The sequence below is a fragment of the Rhagoletis zephyria genome, unplaced genomic scaffold (assembly GCF_001687245.7).
Source record: "Rhagoletis zephyria isolate East Lansing unplaced genomic scaffold, Rhagoletis_zephyria_1.1 Rzeph_scaffold_01572, whole genome shotgun sequence".
NCBI lineage: Eukaryota > Metazoa > Arthropoda > Insecta > Diptera > Tephritidae > Rhagoletis > Rhagoletis zephyria.
In genome coordinates this window covers 23,064-44,548 of record NW_016158656.1, presented here as the reverse complement: position 1 = coordinate 44,548, position 21,485 = coordinate 23,064, and the positions used below count along the sequence as shown (strand labels likewise).

General features: G+C 37.5%; 2 protein-coding genes across 4 annotated transcripts in view; one reads left to right on the top strand and one right to left on the bottom strand.

Annotated features, from left to right (window-relative positions):
* The window catches only part of Marf (Mitochondrial assembly regulatory factor), a 66,758-nt gene extending 45,917 nt beyond the window's left edge, over positions 1–20,841 (bottom strand). For 2 of the 3 annotated variants that reach the window (XM_017618171.1, XM_017618173.1), the window contains exon 1: positions 20,617–20,841. The gene's annotated coding sequence lies outside the window, so the exon portion shown is untranslated. Of the gene's footprint in view, positions 1–20,491; positions 20,515–20,616 lie in introns of those variants that run through there. The other variant, XM_017618172.1, reaches the window with a different exon arrangement.
* On the top strand, positions 2,240–18,633 carry LOC108364488 (uncharacterized). The gene is made up of 6 exons (XM_017618175.1): positions 2,240–3,165; positions 3,294–3,746; positions 4,178–4,582; positions 14,969–15,713; positions 16,233–16,652; positions 18,621–18,633. The coding sequence occupies exons 1-6, from the start codon at positions 2,250–2,252 to the stop codon at positions 18,631–18,633; spliced, it is 2,952 nt and encodes a 983-aa protein (XP_017473664.1). The 5' UTR covers positions 2,240–2,249.
* Positions 20,842–21,485: the final 644 nt, after the last annotated feature.

The following is a 21,485-nucleotide window of genomic DNA, read 5'->3' as shown; positions in this document are numbered from 1 at the left end:
CTGATCATTTATGTATACATTTGTCTATATCTATCTCGATTCGTTTTGGCTGTTACAAACAACCGTTATGTGAACAAAATTAATATACCCTTGTGCACAAGTGCGCTCGGGTATAAAAATTTTATTTTGTGGTAGCGGCACAAAAGAACCGTAAAGCATCAGCAGCAACGCTGACCGCAAGAGATGGCAAAGCAGCGACTGCAGCAGTGGCTGCAAACGACGACGCAAACGCCGCGGCACAAAGCGATGAAGTTCCCCACGTGAACGCAGAAGCGACCGCGATGGCGATTGCAACCAATTATGCAACTGCAACAAATTATGCAGACCACGCGGGCGACAGCAATTATCCAATCAACCAGCGCGATAAAGCGACCGTGATGGCCACTGCAAATGGCTATGCAGACCATGCGGCCCACAGCAACCACGCAGCTAGACAGCACAACGAAGCGACCGCGGCGGCGACTGCGCATAACGACGCAAACCCCGCGGCCCACTACAACCGAGCAGCCGACGGCGCAGACCTAACGGAAATAGAGGCACAGTTGGAAAGGCGCCTACGTATACTACAATTAGAAGCAGAAATAAAACGGCTAGAGTACGGTAGAACTAACTACCGTTTTCCAGTCAACTTCAGTGAAATCGAAAAAAGCCTTCCGAGCTTCAGCTGCGACGCTAAACTAACCATTGAAAAATGGATTACGGAATTCGAGAGCACCACGAAGGTGTACGGTTGCGATGAAGAAACAAAACTAATCGTGGCAAGACGTCTACTTACAGGAAATGCTCAAATATTCATGCACATAGCCACTGTCAGCTCATGGCAAGAGCTAAAGAACAAGCTAAACACAGAGTTCAAGAAGCCACTAAGTGTCAAAGAGGTCTTCCGTCAGCTGGAGAATCGGGTGTGGCAGCAAAAATCCGAAACCCTCACCCATTTCGTATTATCTATGCAGGAGTTGGCACAGTCGGCGCCTGTAGAAGAGCACGAGCTGGTAGAACTTATTATCGATGGCCTGAGAGACAAGACTAGCATATTAGTGTTTAGTGGAGTTACATCGTTGGAAAAACTAAAAAAACTACTTCCGCAATATGAAAGACTGGTAAACAGCAGCAGCGTCGGGAGAAATCGAACAACAGCAAACAGCGCCGAGTCTTCGTTGAGGTGCTATAATTGCTCGCGTTATGGGCATTTCTCAAAAGACTGCAAAGAGAAGCGACGCACACCGGGTTCCTGCTTCAAATGCGGAGAAAAGGAGCATCAATACAAAAACTGTCCTTTGAAGACGGTGGCAGCGCTGGAGGAAGACAACGATGACCGAGAGGCAGTATACTTTAGAGAAATGGTAAGGGTTGATTTCAGTCAAAATCGTAGGAAATCTCCTCAATATTTGAAATTTTTCTCTTTGCTCGACACCGGCAGTCCATATAGCTTCATCCAATCCTCTCACATTCCAGGTGTAGTGAAGTGTTTTAGATCTCAAGTGAATTCGCCACAATTGAGAAGCGTCGGAAGATCTAGAATTAAACCTCAAGGGCGAATTTCCGTTTTAATTAAATTTCGCAACATTGTAAAAGCATTAAAGCTTTATATACTAGATGACAATGAATTACCTTTTTCGCTATTGCTAGGAAGAGACTTTCTTAGCGTTTTTGAAATTTTCTTATGTAAACGCAAAACATCTTTACCTAATAAAATTGGTACCTCTGAATTATTAAAAGAATCGGAACTTATTTCGAATGTAAAGAAAAATATACAGGTAGAGTGGAATGAAATATGCAATATAGTCAGTAGCGTGGAGATTAAGGAGTTAGTTGACATAAACCCAAAATTACCTTCAGCTTGGGCGGATAACTTAAGGCTTATGATAAAAAATACTTACGTACAAAAACAAAATGAAGACCTTCCGAATATAGATTATGAGGCCAATCTTACGCTTACGTCAAACATTCCGACCTTCTGCTCACCGAGACGCCTATCGTTCGCTGAGAAAATCGAAGTTAGCCGCATTATAAGTGAATTGCTTAAGAAAAAGATTATTCGACACAGTGACTCCCCTTACGCATCGCCTATCGTACTTACAAAGAAGAAATCAGGCGAGACTAGAATGCGTATTGATTATAGAAACTTAAATAAATCAATAGTGAGGGATAACTATCCACTTCCGTTAATTGAAGATTGTTTGGAATATTTGGGCGAAAATAGAATTTTTACACTTTTAGATTTGATGTCAGGATTTTTTCAAGTAAAAATGGCGGAGGACTCAATAAAGTACACTTCGTTTGTAGTACCAAATGGCCAGTACGAGTTTCTAAGAATGCCATTTGGTTTAAAGAATGGACCGTCCATTTTCCAAAGATTTATAACGAAAATTCTGAAAGAGTTTATTGAAAGAAATGAGATAATGGTATATATGGATGACATCATAATTGGTAATAAATTTTTGAGTGACCATTATGATTTAGTTAAAAAAGTGTTAGAAAAACTGGCACACTATGGCCTTCAGATAAAACTTATTAAATGCAAATTTGCTTATAACGAAATAGAGTATCTAGGCTACACTGTATCCGAATTTGGTATACGACCTTCTGAATCCCACATAAAAGCCGTAACAAACTACCCAACCCCTAGAAACCAAAAAGAGCTGCAATCGTTTATAGGATTATGCTCATACTTCAGAAAGTTTGTGAAATCATTCTCCATAATAGCACGTCCGTCGTATGATCTATTGAAGAAAAACCAAAAATTTTACTTCAACAATGATTGCGTTAACGCCTTTCAAACGCTAAAGGAAACATTAGTTTCAAGCCCAGTGCTGGCAATATACTGTCACAAAAGAGAAACGGAGTTACACTGCGACGCAAGTGCACACGGCTTTGGGGCAATCTTGCTACAAAGGCAAGATGATGGGAAATTTCACCCCACAGCGTACTTTTCTAAAAGAACATCTGAGGCAGAGAGTAGGTACCATAGTTTTGAATTGGAGACCTTGGCCATTGTCTATGCATTACGAAGATTTCGAGTTTACTTAGAAGGAATAAAGTTTAAAATATTAACCGACTGCAACTCCCTAACATTGACACTTAATAAAAAATTGGTGAACAGTCGAATAGCCAGGTGGGCACTAGAGCTAGAAAACTTCAATTATTTAATAGCCCATAGAGCAGGTACAAAAATGCTACACGTAGATGCGCTTAGCAGAAACGTGGTCGACTGTGAAAATGTTATAGCGGTAGTCGACAGTGAAAATGTAGACTTCCAACTGCAAATTCTGCANTAATAGCCCATAGAGCAGGTACAAAAATGCCACACGTAGATGCGCTTAGCAGAAACGAGGTCGACTGTGAAAATGTTATAGCGGTAGTCGACAGTGAAAATGTAGACTTCCAACTGCAAATTCTGCAGTCCCGTGATGGAGATATAGTGCAATTAAGGAATAAACTAGAAAAAGAAAACATGGAAAATTTTGCTATGGAAAACGGTGTAGTATTTAAAATCGACAAGAATATCTTACAATTATATGTTCCTAAGGAGCTGGAAAAAGAAGTCATTAGAACCATCCACGAACAGTTAGGACACCAAGGGGTTGAAAAGGGCTATCAAAAAATTAAAGCAAACTACTGGTTTCCGAATATGAAAAACAAAATAAACCTATTTAAGCAAAACTGTATAAAATGTATCATGTATTCCGCACCGAATAAGCCTGGCGCTAGACAACTGCACAATATTCCAAAATACCCGAAGCCAGGTACTTCCGTCATTAGTGTGGAAACGAAAGCACATTAAAGCACCCCGTCTTAACAACAAGTACCAAAGAAGTTAACTGCGCACTGAATAAATACTTTGAATATTACAGCCGCCCTCAAAGATGTATAACTGATAGAGGTAGTTGTTTTACTTCAAAGGAATTTCAAGAATACTTAGAAAATAAAAATATTATACACGTGAAAGTAGCAGTACACTCACCGCAAGCAAACGGGCAAGTTGAGAGAGTAAATCGAAGTTTAGTAGGTATGCTGGCGAAACTGAGTGACCCTATTACCCATGCGGATTGGGTAAAACAACTAAGCAAAATAGAATTCGCACTAAATAACTCAGTAAATAGGTCAATCGGAGTAACACCAAGTCAAGCTTTATTTGGAGTAAATCAATAAGGCGAAATAGTTGATAAACTTACAGAATATCTAGACGATTGCAATTCAGGCCCGGTGGGGATGGACTTAGAGGCAATACGTAATAGCGCTGAGGTAAATATTGGGAAAACACAAGAGTACAATCTGAATCGAAGTGAACAGAAGAGGATAAGGGTGAACACATTTAAGGAAGGCGATTTTGTAGTGATTAAAAACGTAGATACAACAGTAGGTGTGAACAAAAAACTTCTGCCGAAATTTAAGGGACCTTACGTGGTTTATAAAATACTTCCGAATGACCGTTACGTTATAAAAGATATCGAAAATGGACAAATCACCCAAATACCTTATGATAGCATTATCGAAGCTAGTAACACAAAACGCTGGAAGAGCAAAGAGAAGGAGGATGATTACGCGATTGAGACTGAAAGAAACACAGTGGAATCTATCGGTACACAACTAGCCATAAGCTGTGTAGCAAATGATCGGGTCGATCATTTAGGTCAGGTTGGCCGAGCTGTAGTAGAATATAAATATTGTAGTACAACATAAGTATTCTAGAAATAAGTATCTGGCAACACTTACCATGTAAAGGCAATACATGTAACCTGGCAACATTAACGATATAATAAATTCATTCGATTGTAACAAGCGAAGCGAAAAGACGTGTTTTTGAGAAAGGAGCCAACTACATATTAAATATTTCTTTCATTAAATATTTCGGGTAAATAAATTTATTTAATGTTTCAAACGCTTTAATTGATTAAAAGCTTAAATTGATGAATTGAAATCAATGATGGTAGATGTTTTCTTAAAATTTGAATTTCACTTCATTTTATAATAGGGGTATTCTTGAGTCTTGCAAAGCCCTTGCACGGTGCACGGATTGCACGGTTTGCAAAGTTTTCCCATACGAAAACCGGTTTTACCGTGCGATCTGTGCACAGTGCAAGGGCTTTGCAAGACTCAGAGAATACCCCTAATATTTTATTCTGCGGTTGTCAACAATTTACTGTTGTCAAAAAAGATTTAATTTCACACAATCTGCTGCAAAACTGTCTCCCCATAGTAAAAATATTATTCACCAGCTTTCCCCCACAGAACTTTGTTATCGATTCACACACGCCCAAAGTTTGAAATTTTGATTTACGGTTTTTTTTAAATAGTAAGCTATATTTTCATATATTTTCATAATGAAAATAAACAAAGAAAAATAGCCAAAACTTGCTAAAATGTGTCTTCCCTCTTACATTCTCGCCACCGTACATCATAGAAACGAAACATGAGAACACATTTATGATGGGAACTCAGATCCATTAATATTTTAAAATTTAAAGGAATTAAAAAAGTAAAAAATAAATAACATGGAATGAAGTGCGGAAAAAATAAAAAAGGCCGATGCCGATGCCGATTAATCGGTCGAACTCTAGTTTTTGATACTCTCGACTAATATAATTATTTTAGATTAACTATTACCTACACGATAACTATTTAATTAGCATGTATCAAGACTCCTAAAGATGTGTTATTAACATACATACATACATACATAAATACATATATGCATATTTACGGCTATATTATTATAAATATTATAACACAAATCCACGTCTTCTCGATTTCAATAAAAAAATATATGTATGTATGTACTGTTTATTACATTATGGTATGTACATACTTACTATGTACAGTATTGGACATATCTATCGCACCCCCCTTTCAAAGCGATATTGTTTGCCACTTATGTTTAATTATTTATTTTTAAGAATTTTCTATTAAAATACAGTTCATTCTCTAACAAATCCCATATAAACCCATGTTTTAAACTTAAAAAAAAAATTATTNAGCGATATTGTTTGCCACTTATGTTTAATTATTTATTTTTAAGAATTTTCTATTAAAATACAGTTCATTCTCTAACAAATCCCATATAAACCCATGTTTTAAACTTTAAAAAAAAATTATTTATATATATATATATATATAATATTGTTTAGTTCTAAGTGCAATGCAGACACACAACATTTATTGTTATTGTCTATGATCTTTTATTTATTTTAATTTCTCAAATCTTTTATAATTCAGGATCTGAAGAAAATAAATAAAATTTAGTAGTAGTAAAAGACCTCAAAAAAGTGCAACAAACTTTCACTTATATTTCAAACTTTTTTCTCAGAAGCTCTAGATTTTTTTTGAGTCACAGTTTTATAGCGCATTCAATTTGAGTCCAATAATGTGCAAGTTTCAAGTCGCTATGATTACCGTTGATTTTTTAGAATTTTTTTTGTCTCACACGACTAAACACTATTTATTTTTATATGGCAGAAACCCGCAACATCTTCGGCGAAAGAAATTAAAAAAAATCAACGGTAATTTTTAGCCACTTGAAACTTGCACATTATTGGACTATAATTGAATGGGCTATAAAACTGTGTATTCAAAAAAATTCTACCGCTTCTGAGAAAAAAGTTTGAAATTCGGGTGAAAATGTGTTGCACTTTTTGGCGGTCTTTTAAAAAGTTTTAAACTTGAGTTTATATGAGTTTTGTGAGAGAATGAACTGTATTTTAATTGAAAATTCTTAAAAATAAATAAATAAACATGAGTGGCAAACAATATCACTTTGAAATGGGGGTGCTATTGTATTGGCCAATACTGTATATTGTATGAGCATGAAATCTATATATATAATACGCGAAGGCATTTTTTGTGCAACATAAAAGATCTGCACCGTTCGTTCGATTTTAAAAAACGTCAAATTAAAGCGCTTGGCCTGTAGATGTGCAAACTGGTTTTATTTTTCCCAAAGGAGTTGCCACCTGTTAAATAATTAAACTCAAGTTATTTACTAATCAATGCCCTCAGATCCGCACCGGCCGTTCGATTTTCAACAGCGAGGTACCAAATTAAAGGGCTTAGGGTGTGGATGTTCAAGAAGGTTTTACTTTGTCNTTGTTTAGTTCTAAGTGCAATGCAGACACACAACATTTATTGTTATTGTCTATGATCTTTTATTTATTTTAATTTCTCAAATCTTTTATAATTCAGGATCTGAAGAAAATAAATAAAATTTAGTAGTAGTAAAAGACCTCAAAAAAGTGCAACAAACTTTCACTTATATTTCAAACTTTTTTCTCAGAAGCTCTAGATTTTTTTTGAGTCACAGTTTTATAGCGCATTCAATTTGAGTCCAATAATGTGCAAGTTTCAAGTCGCTATGATTACCGTTGATTTTTTAGAATTTTTTTTGTCTCACACGACTAAACACTATTTATTTTTATATGGCAGAAACCCGCAACATCTTCGGCGAAAGAAATTAAAAAAAATCAACGGTAATTTTTAGCCACTTGAAACTTGCACATTATTGGACTATAATTGAATGGGCTATAAAACTGTGTATTCAAAAAAATTCTACCGCTTCTGAGAAAAAAGTTTGAAATTCGGGTGAAAATGTGTTGCACTTTTTGGCGGTCTTTTAAAAAGTTTTAAACTTGAGTTTATATGAGTTTTGTGAGAGAATGAACTGTATTTTAATTGAAAATTCTTAAAAATAAATAAATAAACATGAGTGGCAAACAATATCACTTTGAAATGGGGGTGCTATTGTATTGGCCAATACTGTATATTGTATGAGCATGAAATCTATATATATAATACGCGAAGGCATTTTTTGTGCAACATAAAAGATCTGCACCGTTCGTTCGATTTTAAAAAACGTCAAATTAAAGCGCTTGGCCTGTAGATGTGCAAACTGGTTTTATTTTTCCCAAAGGAGTTGCCACCTGTTAAATAATTAAACTCAAGTTATTTACTAATCAATGCCCTCAGATCCGCACCGGCCGTTCGATTTTCAACAGCGAGGTACCAAATTAAAGGGCTTAGGGTGTGGATGTTCAAGAAGGTTTTACTTTGTCGAAAAAAGTTGCCACCTCTTAAGAAATTAAGCTAAAATTAATTAAAAAGTTAAATCAATTATTAAATATGGGTATCAATCGAAATGGTTTTGGAAAGGCTTTATAACTTAACTACGTATAGGAGGGTTGCATCATGTTAAAAAAAAATTTAATTCAATTTTAATTAAAGAATTTGGTAAGTGAATAAGGTATCGCTATATGGGTGTCATACAAAAGAGGTTTAAGAAAATAGTAGTTTGGAAATATTTTGAATAGGGAGAGCCACCTATTGAGAAGCCTAATTGAACTATTTTATACCCAAGTTATATAAAATATTAACGATGGATGTCAAATGAAAGAGCTTCAAGAAATTATTGGTGGATTCACAACGGTGTCGTAAGTGTCGTATTGTTGTATGTCGTAAACTTTACAAGCATAAATAAATGCTTAGAGAACTTGAAACCACAACCAACTACTTCTTAACACTGCGAAAATTCAAAATATGACTTCGATGGTACTTTGCGGGCCCCCTTAATATATTTTTTAGGCGTGTAAAGTTTACGGCATACAACAATACGACACTTACGACACCGTTGTGAATACCCCAACCTAGTTTGACAATTTAGAACATTTTTGATGTGTTTGAGGGTTGCCCCAGTTTAAAGGGCTAAACTAAAATTATTTAATAAGTTAAATGAATTACTAACCGATGGTTATCAATGGAAATGGGTTTAAAATCCTTTATTTAAGAACTTTATTTAGGAGGGTCGCCACGTGTTTAAAATATAAATTTCCACTTAATTCATCAGTTACTTGAAATATTTATAACAATGCCAGACGAAAAATATTTAAGGAAATTTTAGTTCGAAAATAATTTGTAATAGGGTTGAAAGTAATATTTCGTTTATTTATACATAAGTTACATGAATCTTTAAAATATGGTTATCAAAAGGACAGCGTTAAGAAATATTTAAATTGAATATCTGTTTTTTTTTTGTTGAAAAAATTAAGCTCAAATTATTTAATAAGTTAAATGGATTGTCAAAAGATGGATATCAATCGAAATGAGTTTGAAAATAATTTATTTCTAAACTGTATTTAGGAAAGTCGCCATGTACTTAAAAAAATTAAATTCAACTTAATTCATCAGTTAATTGAAATATGTATAACAATGCCAGGCGAAAGATTTTAGTTTGAAAATACTTTTAAAGGGGTTGCCACCTGTTTGAAAAGTCGAATTTGTTTTACTTATACGAAAGATACCTATATGAAATATCGAAATATTAGTGTCAAACGAAAGAGTTTTAAGAAAACTATAGGCTGATAATATTTTTAATTCGAGTTGTCATTTTTTTTTTTAAGGTTATCACATCTGCACCGTTATTTCGAATTTCCAAAAGGAGAAGTCAAATTAAAGAACTGGGATTCTACATAGATGTGCACAGGTTTTATTTTTTGAAGTTACAGGGAGATTTGAAATTTGATGAAATGAACGTTCTAAAGAATAAGTAAACAAAAAAGTTTATTCCAAAAGTTCAGAATGAATAAACAAATGCAGCCAATAAAAAGTATTTGACGTTTTTTTGGCTGAAATGACGATTTTTTGGAACAAATTGACGATTTTTCAGTGAAATATTTCGGCAACGCTGTCCCTGTCACACGGTCCATATTTCCAAATTTTTAGAAATTTTGCGATATGGATCGCGATCCATCAATATTGCATGCTACACCGTCAATAAATATCGCGATACTTGGATCACGTCAATAAATACCAATTATAAAAATATACAAAACTTAGTTTTCCACGATAATTTTACCGAAGATGCTAATGAACTGCGTGATAAACTTGACTTAAGAAGCATATTAAAAGACTAAAAAATGTTTAATCACGCTAATCGAAGAACTTTTGAAACGATTACCTAGTTAACTAAATACTTTTAAAAAAGCTTTGATTTTTTTCACCAGAAAAGTGTGTGAATCACAAGAGGGCGAGTTTGAGGGACCTGCCAATTCACTGTTTGACTTTGTAGGAAAGAAAAGTAGCGGAAACTGAATATTTAAATGTTTTAACTTTCCCATGAAATAACTTTTCTCAGAACCATTCCATCCGACTCTGAAGAATTTTGGAAAATTGCTTACGGAGTGAAAACCGCAACAGGCAATAAAATGTTTGGAAATACAAGTAAATTCATATTATTATTCGTGCCGCACTCACATGCTTTGTTGAGCTCGTTTTTTCCGTAATGAATTCAACAAAAACTAAGATTCGAAATAGGATGAGGTTAGAAAGCCTTAATTCAATAGTTCGAATAAAGTGTTATATGAAGGCTAATAGTTTCTGCTGCAAAAAGTTTCTAATATCAAAAGTATGTTATCAAGGTTGATAGCTCAATATATGACAACAACAGAAATGTAAATGATTCATACACTATAGGTGATTTTGAAAAAATTGTAGAAATAGCTGATCTCCTCATTATAGGTTTTTATTTTACTTTTAGCGCCGAGCGCTTAAAAGCGGATTGTGCGATTAATCAATTAATATGAGTTATAATAAGTTTAATAATTGCGCAGTACTATTGTAAAATGTGTTCAAACAAATATTTTTTAAAAGTATGCGTATTTAAAAAAAAAATATTTGTACGTCTCTATTATAAAAGTGATTTTGTTTGAGCTGTTAGAAATGAAAGTAGTGTAAGTCCATTTTTGCATATATCGAGATATTTAAAAGTTTGCCTTCGATTAATTTTAAAAATGCTGGTAAAGGTTAATACATCCAGGTGATGTTTTTTTAAGTGCTATTACAGCAAATATTATTATGCAATAATTAATATTAAAGTTGTTAACGAAACTAAGATAGTTTTTAACCCCGAATGGACTTGCACCACTTTCAAAAATAACAAATTCCAAAACAAAAATGAGGAAAAGTTTAAGTCCATGTCTCAACACCCTTTATGGAAGTTTTATTTGTTAAAAAATCAAAATTTATGTATTTATTTTTATACTTAAGAAAATAATAACTAAAACAAGTTAATAAAGGCTGGTTTTCATTAGGTCAAAATCACTGACATCAAAAACTGCCTTCATCTGACAGCTGTTCATTTGATGTCAAATGCGTTTTCATTACATTTTAAAAACTGACCAAATGTCGATACCGCAGTGCATGTCAAAGACTGTCGTCAAATTTCGGTGTCAGATGATTGACATTCCGTTTTCATTACTCATGTCAAATGTGATGTTAAATTTTTACAAAAAGTATAGAATACCGCCCGTTTAGCTATAGACAAACCAAAAATGTAATTGGATAGAACTCTTCATGCTGATTTTCACCTTACCAAAATTATTTTGCGCAAGTAAAAAATTAAGAAGATATAGTAGGTTAAGTTAAATTTTTCGATATTTTGAAATATCAAAATCTTATGAGCTACATAACCCATTAAACAACTAATGATGCCAAAATAAAGATGATTAGTTTATCTTTCAGTTGATGTACATAATTTTTCTGATTTTCTATATTTTTGAGTCAGAAATACTAAAAAACAAAAAAATTTAATTTTTTCATTGAATTACCTTTTTTGAAGAAAATTGCATAATTAATGCTACAGAAATTTATATTATTAAGAAAGTACAAGTTATTATCTTATATAGAAAGGTTTATAGGGCAAAATTTAACGAAAGTAGTGGAAAAAATCGAAATTGTATATATATTTTCTTTAAATATCGTTTACCAAAAATTTGTTCTGAAAAATGGTTATAGTAAATACGTCGTAAAAAGCTATTAAAATTATCTTTGAATTGAATTTAATGCTTTTCTAATCGGTCAAGTAGTTTCCGAGATATTAAACATATGAGAAATAGGAAAGTTGAAGTTTAACCTGTTATATTTTCTTTGTTTTTTACTTGCCCCAAATAATTATGGTATGGTTGAAATCAGCGTGAAAAGTTCTATCGATCTGCATTTTTGGTTTTTTTTTGTAGCTAAACGGTCCGTATTGTAGCTAGAATCAGCTGTTCGCATGGCAAACGAAATCAAAATTGCCAACATGTTGGCAAATACATTTTGGTTGTCAAATGCTGCCACATCAGCGGCGAGGGCCGTTTTCATTTGGATGTCATTTTATATCACCGTGCGTGGTGATATATGACAACAAACGCAAATGACACCAGATGACAACCCGTTTTCATTATTTTGACAACATTTGGCGTCAAATATGACCTAATGAAAACCAGGCTTAACTTAAACAAAAAAAAAGGTAAGAAAAGATTGTGATTATTATGTCAAATGAACGTAAAATTTATATTCTTATCTTTCAATTTCAAAGTAAAAAAATGCAAGGAAGGCTTTATTGGCATGTCTAATTTACATTTAGACTAGTGAAGACTTCATGGTGAATAGGCGGTATGAAAGGAAGTAAGCTCATCATGTCTGCGTATATCTCCTTTGTAACAGGTCTAGGCGTTCTATATAGTGGCAACATAGTAATCTTGCTATGATATTTCGGTCTTCCCCTTTTCCCAAATAGAAAAATTGCTTTAAATGGAGCGCTTGGTTCCATAGTAATTTCATAAAAAATGTTGTGTGGCTCGTCTCTTCCGAATCTCATCCAGCATATTTGCAACCAATTTACAGTTTCTCCGTCCATATTTTTCTTTCTATTTGATATAGCTTTTTCTAGAGCTTCTGTAGATACAAAATCTTCTCGTTTCATTTGATGCAAAATAAAGCTATTTTTCTTCCGACAAGTTTGTATTGTAGTATAATAGCTTTGAGCAGTATACAGTTGTTCCTTTTTCTTTAACGCTGTTTCCACTACCCCAAAATCTCTGTATTTGGACAAAAGAGAAGGCACGCTCCTGATATTCACACTCGCTACAATTGTTATAGATTTATGTTCTTTGTTTACACTTTTGGTTTTAAATGTTCCTATTTGCCAAAGATCTGCGTAATCGTAACAATCAATAATAATAGCGATCAAAATGTTGTTTCAATTATGATCATTACGAATGGACTTAAACCACTTTCAAACAAAAACATTTCTGCGATAAGATTGTAAAGTCAACTTGTTTTGATTATTTTTTTAAGAAATTTTGCTCCATGGAATGTAATTTAATAAACATAAAAAGATTGTGGCTATACCTAACTAAAACAGTAATTAACTCATTTTTTCCAAAAGTGGACTTACACCACTTTCATTTATAACAGCTCATTTATTATTACCCTCTGAAGATATTATATTCGTTTTTGGTTTTAAAAACTATATTATAACAAGGCCTCATTTTTAAAATAAAAGATTTGTTAAATCGATTTCATGAATTTTATTAGAAAAAAATTGTAGATTTTTTTAAACAATCTGGACACACTGTTATAGACAACTATTAGAACCAGTGTTGCCGCGACGTCATGACAAAATGTATCATAAAAAAACAAAGAAATGGATCAAATGTATTACTAATTTTTTTTAGGTAACAAAGTATTAAACTTGAAAAAAACTGTTAAAAAATGCTATTTGGTTTCATACAACTTCTTTTTATTCAATAACCAAACATCATGTAATGCACACATACATATCGTCGTTTACAAGTACAAAACCACGTATCAACAAAATGAAAAACCTCGTATGTGAGTTCGGAAAAATTTTAGAAGTGAGAGTAAAACTAAATATACCTTCAGTGTCTACTTTATCTTGACTATTAATATGCTCTGTTATATTCTCAACAGTTTGTAATGAAAATCAATTTCTCTTTTATATTGGATAAATTTTACATCTGAAAATATACGCTCTGCAGCCGCAAGTAAATTAAATTAAAAATGCATGCAGTCAGCTTATTTGACCCCAAAACGTCTAGATCGGCGATACCCACCAATCATTATTTGTCCATGGAGCAATACCTTGCAGCCGGATTGCTCCGCATCCTTCTTCTCCGGGCGGGCGTAGAGCCCAACCCCGGACCTGAAATTTACTTCTGCTGTGTTTGCCAGAATCNTTCGGTTAGGTGCAACTCCTGCAACGGGTGGAGTCACCTAAGAACCTGCTCTGGCCTTAGGTCTCACCGGGAGTAGACCACAAACTTTGTGGCTCCCTGTTGCTCAAGCCAAATGGCACAATCAGCCTCCACGGCTACCCACTCGCGTAATGCACGGGTGCGACCTAGCACCCGAAGAGCCTGCACGGCCCCTAGAAGCTCCCCTGAGCAACAGCAAACCTCCCAACACACCCCACCCACACAACCTACCGGCCGGTCCCACTCGCGAGCGCGAGCCAACCAGCAGCTACTGGTTGCCCACACCATCTGCTCCGTGTGCCAGAACAGAATATACCGGAATGTGACATCAGTCAAATGCAACACATGCCTTGGCTGGTGCCACTTCCGGCTATGTTCTGGTCTACGCACCACTCGCGAGTGGACTACAAACTACAGCGCCCCTTGCTGTAGTGCACCGCCGGCGCAGACAACAACGCCCATATCGCAGCCACCTACCATCAGGCTGCAACAGCAACTGCGTCAGGCGCAACAGGCCCAAGGTAGGCCCCACACTTCCCTCACCCCCCGTATCGCGACCAGCCTCCCAAGGCATACGAACGTACTCCAACTCAACTGCAACGGACTCCAGAGCAAGATTGAGGAGATAGCAGTCTTCATGGGTCGGCACGGCATATTGATAGCTGCGGTCCAAGAAACGAAGTTGCACAGCAACTCAACTCTGTTGGGTTGCGCCGCCTACAATGTGCTCCGTAAAGATCGCGAGCGAGATAATGGTGGAGGACTAGCGTTCATTCTACACCACACAGTGCAGTATCGGCTAATCGAAGAAGACATCGACCCAAGGGACACTACCCTAGAATGTCAGGGCATAGCTGTCCGGTCAGGCGATGTCGAGCTCGAAATATTTAACGTGTACATACCCCCTGTCACCTGCTGCCCGGCTGGATATCTCCCTGACATAGGTGCGCTACTCAGAGGCGAAAACCGATTGGTAGTAGGTGACTTCAATGCGCACCACGATCTTTGGCACTCAAGCCTGGCCAATGATCGGAGGGGAAACAGTTTGGCTGAGCAGATAGACGATTCGACATTCTGCACCATGAACGACGACGCCCCCACCAGGATTGTGGGCAGCTGCAGCAGCTCGCCAGACGTAACAATTGCTAGCGCTGGTCTGATAAATAGCATATCATGGCGACCTATGCTAACGTTAGCATCAGACCATCTGCCCATAATCATCTCGATCAATAAGCCCACCGACTTTGCTCCCGCGGATCACCGAACCTACACCAACTTCAACAAAGCTGATTGGAACGGCTTCGCGGAAGTTACCGAGAGCAGCTTCGCCGCCCTCCCCACACCCACAGACGTACATGCTGGCGAACGCCAGTTCCGCAAGGTAGTCACAGCCGCAGCAGCTCGCTTCATACCGTCCGGACGCATCGCGGAAGTCCGCCCAAATTTCCCGGCTGAAGCAGCTGTACTAGCAAATGAGCGTGACCACCTACGCCAGGTCGACCCCGGGGACCCTCGCTTGAGGGAACTTAATTTGGAGATTCGGCAACTGGTAAATCAACACAAGCGGACAAAGTGGGAAGAGCACTTGAAGGCCTGTAACTTCACCTCTGGTGTGAGTAAGCTCTGGTCAACCGTGAGGTCCTTGTCCAACCCGACGAAGCGTGATGACAGAGTGGAAATTTCATTCGAAGGTCACGCCTCATCGGACCCGAAGAAATGCGCGAACTATTTCAGTCGGCAATTCACACTGCATCCTTCGGTAGACAAGGCCAAACGTCGAGTGACCAGGAGGCTGCACAAACTGCCCAAAAACGATGCACCACTTGTTTTCACCAGCGGTGAAGTGAAGGGGGTCATCGGGAAGGCGAAAGCCTCCAAAGCCATTGGACCCGACGGAATCTGTATGCTGATGTTGAAACATTTGGGGCCTGTGGGAGTAGCATACCTCACGGAGGTCCTCAATTTGTCTATGACCACTCTCATCATTCCTGATGTGTGGAAATCAGGGAGAGTGGTCCCACTGCTGAAACCGGGGAAGCCCGCCAACAGAGGAGACTCTTATCGCCCGATAACGCTCCTTTCCCCGGTCGCGAAGACACTTGAGGCCCTGCTGCTCCCATACTTCACCTGCCACCTAACCCCAGCGAAACATCAGCATGGCTTCCGTAAAGTGCACAGCACAACAACAGCACTTAACGCCATAAACACCCAGATAACCCGCGGCCTAAATCGAAACCGCCCCTGTGAGAGAACTGTCCTAGTAGCGCTGGACTTGTCAAAGGCGTTTGACACCGTCTGCCATTCCACGCTGCTAGAAGACATTGAGGCCTCCTCTCTCCCACAGGGACTGAAGCGATGGTCGGCGAATTATATGAGTGGTCGACAATCATCAGTAATCTTCAGAGATCAAACCTCGAAACCAAGAAGAATAAAACAAGGGGTTCCACAAGGTGGTGTTCTCTCCCCCTTACTTTTTAACTTCTATATCTCGAAACTCCCCCAGCCACCTGAAGGAGTTTCCCTGATCTCGTACGCTGATGACTGTTCGATTTTGGCGTCTGGGAATGGAATTGATGACCTCTGCTCAAAAGTAAACGGCTATCTCTCCAGCCTTTCTCGCTTCTTCACTGCAAGGAGCCTAACCCTCTCCCCAACGAAATCAACGGCGACCCTCTTCACCACCTGGACGAAGGAGGTCAGGCTTGAATTAGGCATTCACGTCGACGGCACACCAATACCGACGGTGAACAACCCGAAAATTTTAGGGGTTACCTTTGATAGCCTGCTCTCTTTCTCCGCGCACACAACCGCAGTTGTCAACAAAGTACAGAGCCGCAACAAGGTCCTCAAGTCGCTCGCCGGCAGCACTTGGGGCAAAGACAAAGAAACGTTGCTGGCAACATACAAGGCAATTGGCCGGCCGGTTCTAAATTATGCTGCGCCAGTTTGGACGCCGGGGACTAGTTGGACGCAGTGGACGAAGCTACAGACTTGTCAGAACGCCGCACTCCGGACAGCGACTGGGTGCCTTCTGATGACGCCTGAGCATCACCTACACAGTGAGGCCCAAGTGCTCCCCGTAAGGGAACACAACAAGATGCTCTGTAAGCAGTTTCTTGTGGGGTGTCACAGAAGTGAACACCCCAACAGACCACTGCTGGAGGAGGAGCCTCCGCCCAGGCACGTCAGGGGGCACCTATTCATGTACAAGGACGCAGTCCAGACCTACACAGACCAACCACTGGACCTAATGACGTACAGACGAGCGATTAACGACATTCATAGGGAGTCTGTCTCCACCTACCTCGACTCCCGGCCTAGGAATGTCGTTATCGGAGCCCAATCACCACCTGTGGAAGAGACGGAGCTTCAACTACCTAGAGAGACCCGCGTTACCCTGGCTCAGTTACGATCTGGATACTGTAGCCGCCTAAACAGCTACCTGTCCAGACTCGACCCAAACATCCCAAATGAGTGCCCGGCATGTGGAGACTCCCCCATGACACCAACCACCTCTTCACATGCCAGCTCAATCCGACTCAACTAACACCCCCTCTCCCTTTGGTCCGACCCCATCGAAACAGCTCGTTTCCTGGGCCTACCGTTAGTTGAGCTTGACGATAATGATTAAAAGTTGACCCGAAACAGGCGGGGCTTAGTAGTGCCGCTACAACAACAACAACAACCCCAAAACGTTTAAATATTTTCGACCAAATTTTAAAGCTGCTACTGCATACATATGTATAAATTTTCGGAAAATGTTTAGTTGTTGGCCCACCGTTTTGGGGTGCGTGGCGGAGGGGGCGTGGCCCCCTAACTGTCCCCCCCCCCCATTCGAAAAGGGGACAGTTCCCACTTTACGAAAAGCCGCGCCCCTCCTTTCGGGAACTCCCACAGATACCTAGGGAACCGTTTGAAAATGTGGAAAAAAGTTATAAAAAATTTCACTAAAAATATTGTTATATTAAAAAAACGCGGCAGGTAATAATGTAATAGTAATAGTAATATGATAATATTTTGGCGTAGAACGTATTTCTGCGTTGGCGGCCTTCGGCCGCACTTAGGGATTATAACCCTCAGTAAGTAAAATTCTCCTTTTTGTGTTGCCAAAGGGTGTTGAACACCTTTTGCAGAAAACACCTTTCTGCGTAGGCGGCTTTCGGCCGCACTTAGGGACTATAACCCTCACTTAGTAGAATTCTCCTTTCTGTGTTGCCAAAGAAGGGGGCTGAACACATTTCGCAGAGCACACGTTTCAGCGTAGGCGGCCTTCGGCCGCACTTAAGGATTATAACCCTCAGTAAGTAGAATTCTCCTTTCTGTGTTGCCAAAGAAGGGCGGCTGAACACCTCTTGCAGAGAACACATTTCATACATATTTTCCATGCAAAGGTTTAAATTTGTAATGTTTTTCACATTTGAGTAACCAAAATAAATTTGCGTGCGTGATTTTCCAGAGTTGCATTTCTGTCAAATTTCAGAAGTTGAGCAAAATTTGGGCATAAATGCAGAATAGCTTCGATTCTCAAATTAAAAATAAAATTATAGTTTAAAAAACTAAAACCTCTATTATAATTTCCATTCGTACTGTGATAAGGTATGTAAATTGAGAACAGGTATCGCTGCATCTTTTAGGCGCATCAATATTACATACTTACATACCGAGCTAATAAAAGGGAGGTATAAACATATGGGGATCGATAGAGATCATTGAGGTGCGTATAACAGTATATTTCTTTTCTTGCGGAACCAACAACTACAAAAGTTATTAAGGGTCAAATATTTTAAATCAAAATTTCTTAAAACGAATGTATGGATTTTAAAAGTTTTGGTTTCAATCGATAGCAAATTTAGTTCCCTGTAATTTGATATACATACTTTATATATGCCTTGTTTAGTTTTCACAAAAATCGAATTAATGTACGCAGAAAGGAATTCCGCTTCTCTTCGGCGGCAACACAGAAAGGAAAATTCTACTTAGGGAGGATTATATTTATTTATTTATTTATTATGGGGAATTTATTTATTATGGGGAATCAAATTTCCTATCAAATGTGATCAATCCGTGCATTCGTTTTCAAAAAATGTTGATTTAAAGAATTGTTTAATTTGAACTTTGACTCCTAATAACGTCTGTAGTTGTTGTTTCCACAAAAAATAAATATACCGTTATGTTCAGCTAGATCATCTCTATCGACCCCAATATTTATTTTTTTTATTTGAAAATCGGAGCTATTCTGCATTTGTTCCAAAATTCTAATTCATAGTCGCGCCAGAATGTCAAATGAGCACAAACGTCAAATCGAAATGTCACGCCAACACAAATCTTGGAATTTGAGTTAGCTTTTTACGCACGCCGGTCAATTTCGGTTGGTCCCACACAAGTTGTATGTGCATGAGAAATTTTTGACAGTAAACTGTCGGCGTGCGTGAATATTAGGTTGGCCTGTTATACTGGGTTATATCTTAATTTCTTTTGTCTCTCATCCTTCTTGTATATTTTGGAGTTTGACAGCTGAACCCAGCCATTTAATTTGCATATCGATGGCTGTGTGGAACATCGACCTATCTCGGCAGCCAGTTCACACACACCCTATCTCAGAAAACTTTTGAAGAACGCCCTATTTCAGAATTTTATTGAAAAACATCCTTTCTCAGAATTTGGTTGAATATCGTCCTATCTCAGATTTCGGTTCAAAAATACCCTATCCCAAACGAAAATACATTGAAAATAAGCTGAGATAGGGCGTTTTTGAATCAAATTCTGAAGTAGGGCGTTCTTGAAAAGTTTTTTGAGATAGAGCGTTGTTGAAAAATTTTCTGATAGGGCGTTTTCGAACCGGCTGCCGAGATAGGTCGACTTCCACTCAGCCATCGATATGCAACCAAAGGCAGACGCGTGATGATGAAGGTGTTTTTATTCAATAAATTGTGATTAATTCGTTAAAATTAAAGTGATAAAGAAAGTTATAACTGATAGAATATAGTGTAAAATGAAGGGAATATAAAAATGTATTGGTAAACTGGCTGCCTTAAGGAAAATAGGAGTGATAAATATAAGTATCTCGCGAAATGAGCGAAAAATTAAAGTATCTTCCGAAAATTTCCACAAACACGTATCACTTTTGAAGTAAATGGATCCAAACGGCAACACTGATTGGACCACCTCTACCTCCCCATATTTTCCTTAATTCCTTACACCGGGTTACATTTCTAAAATTTTCCCAAATAAACAATACCCTTGATACAAATATAAATTTTTTTGTGTGATGAACAGTACCCAACCAAACCTATAAAGCAATTATTTTTTTACATTTTTCTGTTTAATATTTATTTTTATCGCACGCTTCATAGTGACGTACTACATGTTTATTTGTATGTATGTATGTATGTACAATTATTATGAGATTAAAATTTGATATTACAAAAGGCGCAATAGAAATTTGCTACATAGAATACACACGGAACTTTTAATTTGAATAATACATTGTTGGACACATCACCAGTTTGGGGTAATTTGAGAAAAAAAACACCAATCTAACTTCGTCACCCTCGACAAACTGAAGATAAATGGTCTAATGAACTCAACTAACCTGATTGTTTTCAGTCATTTTAGGCGCGTCTTTCGCTCATTCACCGCCGTCGACGCGAGAAAGACGGCCTCAGCTAGTTTGAAAATTAAATAATCACTTATTGGCTTAATATTCGCTATATTAATTCACTATTCAATAATGTTTTTCAGTATAAAACTATGATGCCCAAAAAACACAAATGATGTAACCAAAAATCTCCGTCGAATTCTGCTTGACAGTAGAAATGTCAATTTTAGACAGCGAAATGAAATGCGCTCGTTAATCTTGGTAATCAATTACCAACACAAAAGTTGTGTTTTTGGGTTATCCAGCTCCGTATGCCGATCATTTCTCACCAAAACGAACTCAAACATTTTATTAGGGTGGCAGCACTAATTTTATACTATTAGCAAGAGGAAGACGAAATTATAAAATTGAACTCACTAAATGCGGAAAAGTACATTCAAATGAAATAGTATTCAATTAAATAAATATTCAACATAAAGGGTATTTTTTTGAACCAAGTTAAGATAAACAAATGGCAGAATATATGTTTGTGTATACATTCATTTGTCAGTGTTACCAAACCATGCAAACAAATTATCAATGAAACCCAAGGCTCTCAGCCTAAACCTCATGAACCAAAAATACAAGATCACGTAAGAACGCGACGTTGTATTTGTAACTGGTTTTGAGAAAAAAGTTTGCGAAAGCGGGTTCGTCAGCTGAGCGTTTGTTTACATCACAAGCACCACTATTTTACACTTTTATTCAAGTAAAGAAGAGTTAATTCAACATGACAACACATTTTAAAGCATTTTGTTGCATCATTTTACCTAAATTGTGCGTTTAAAGTGGCTGACAATAATTTTGGTTTTCGTTAGCGTTCT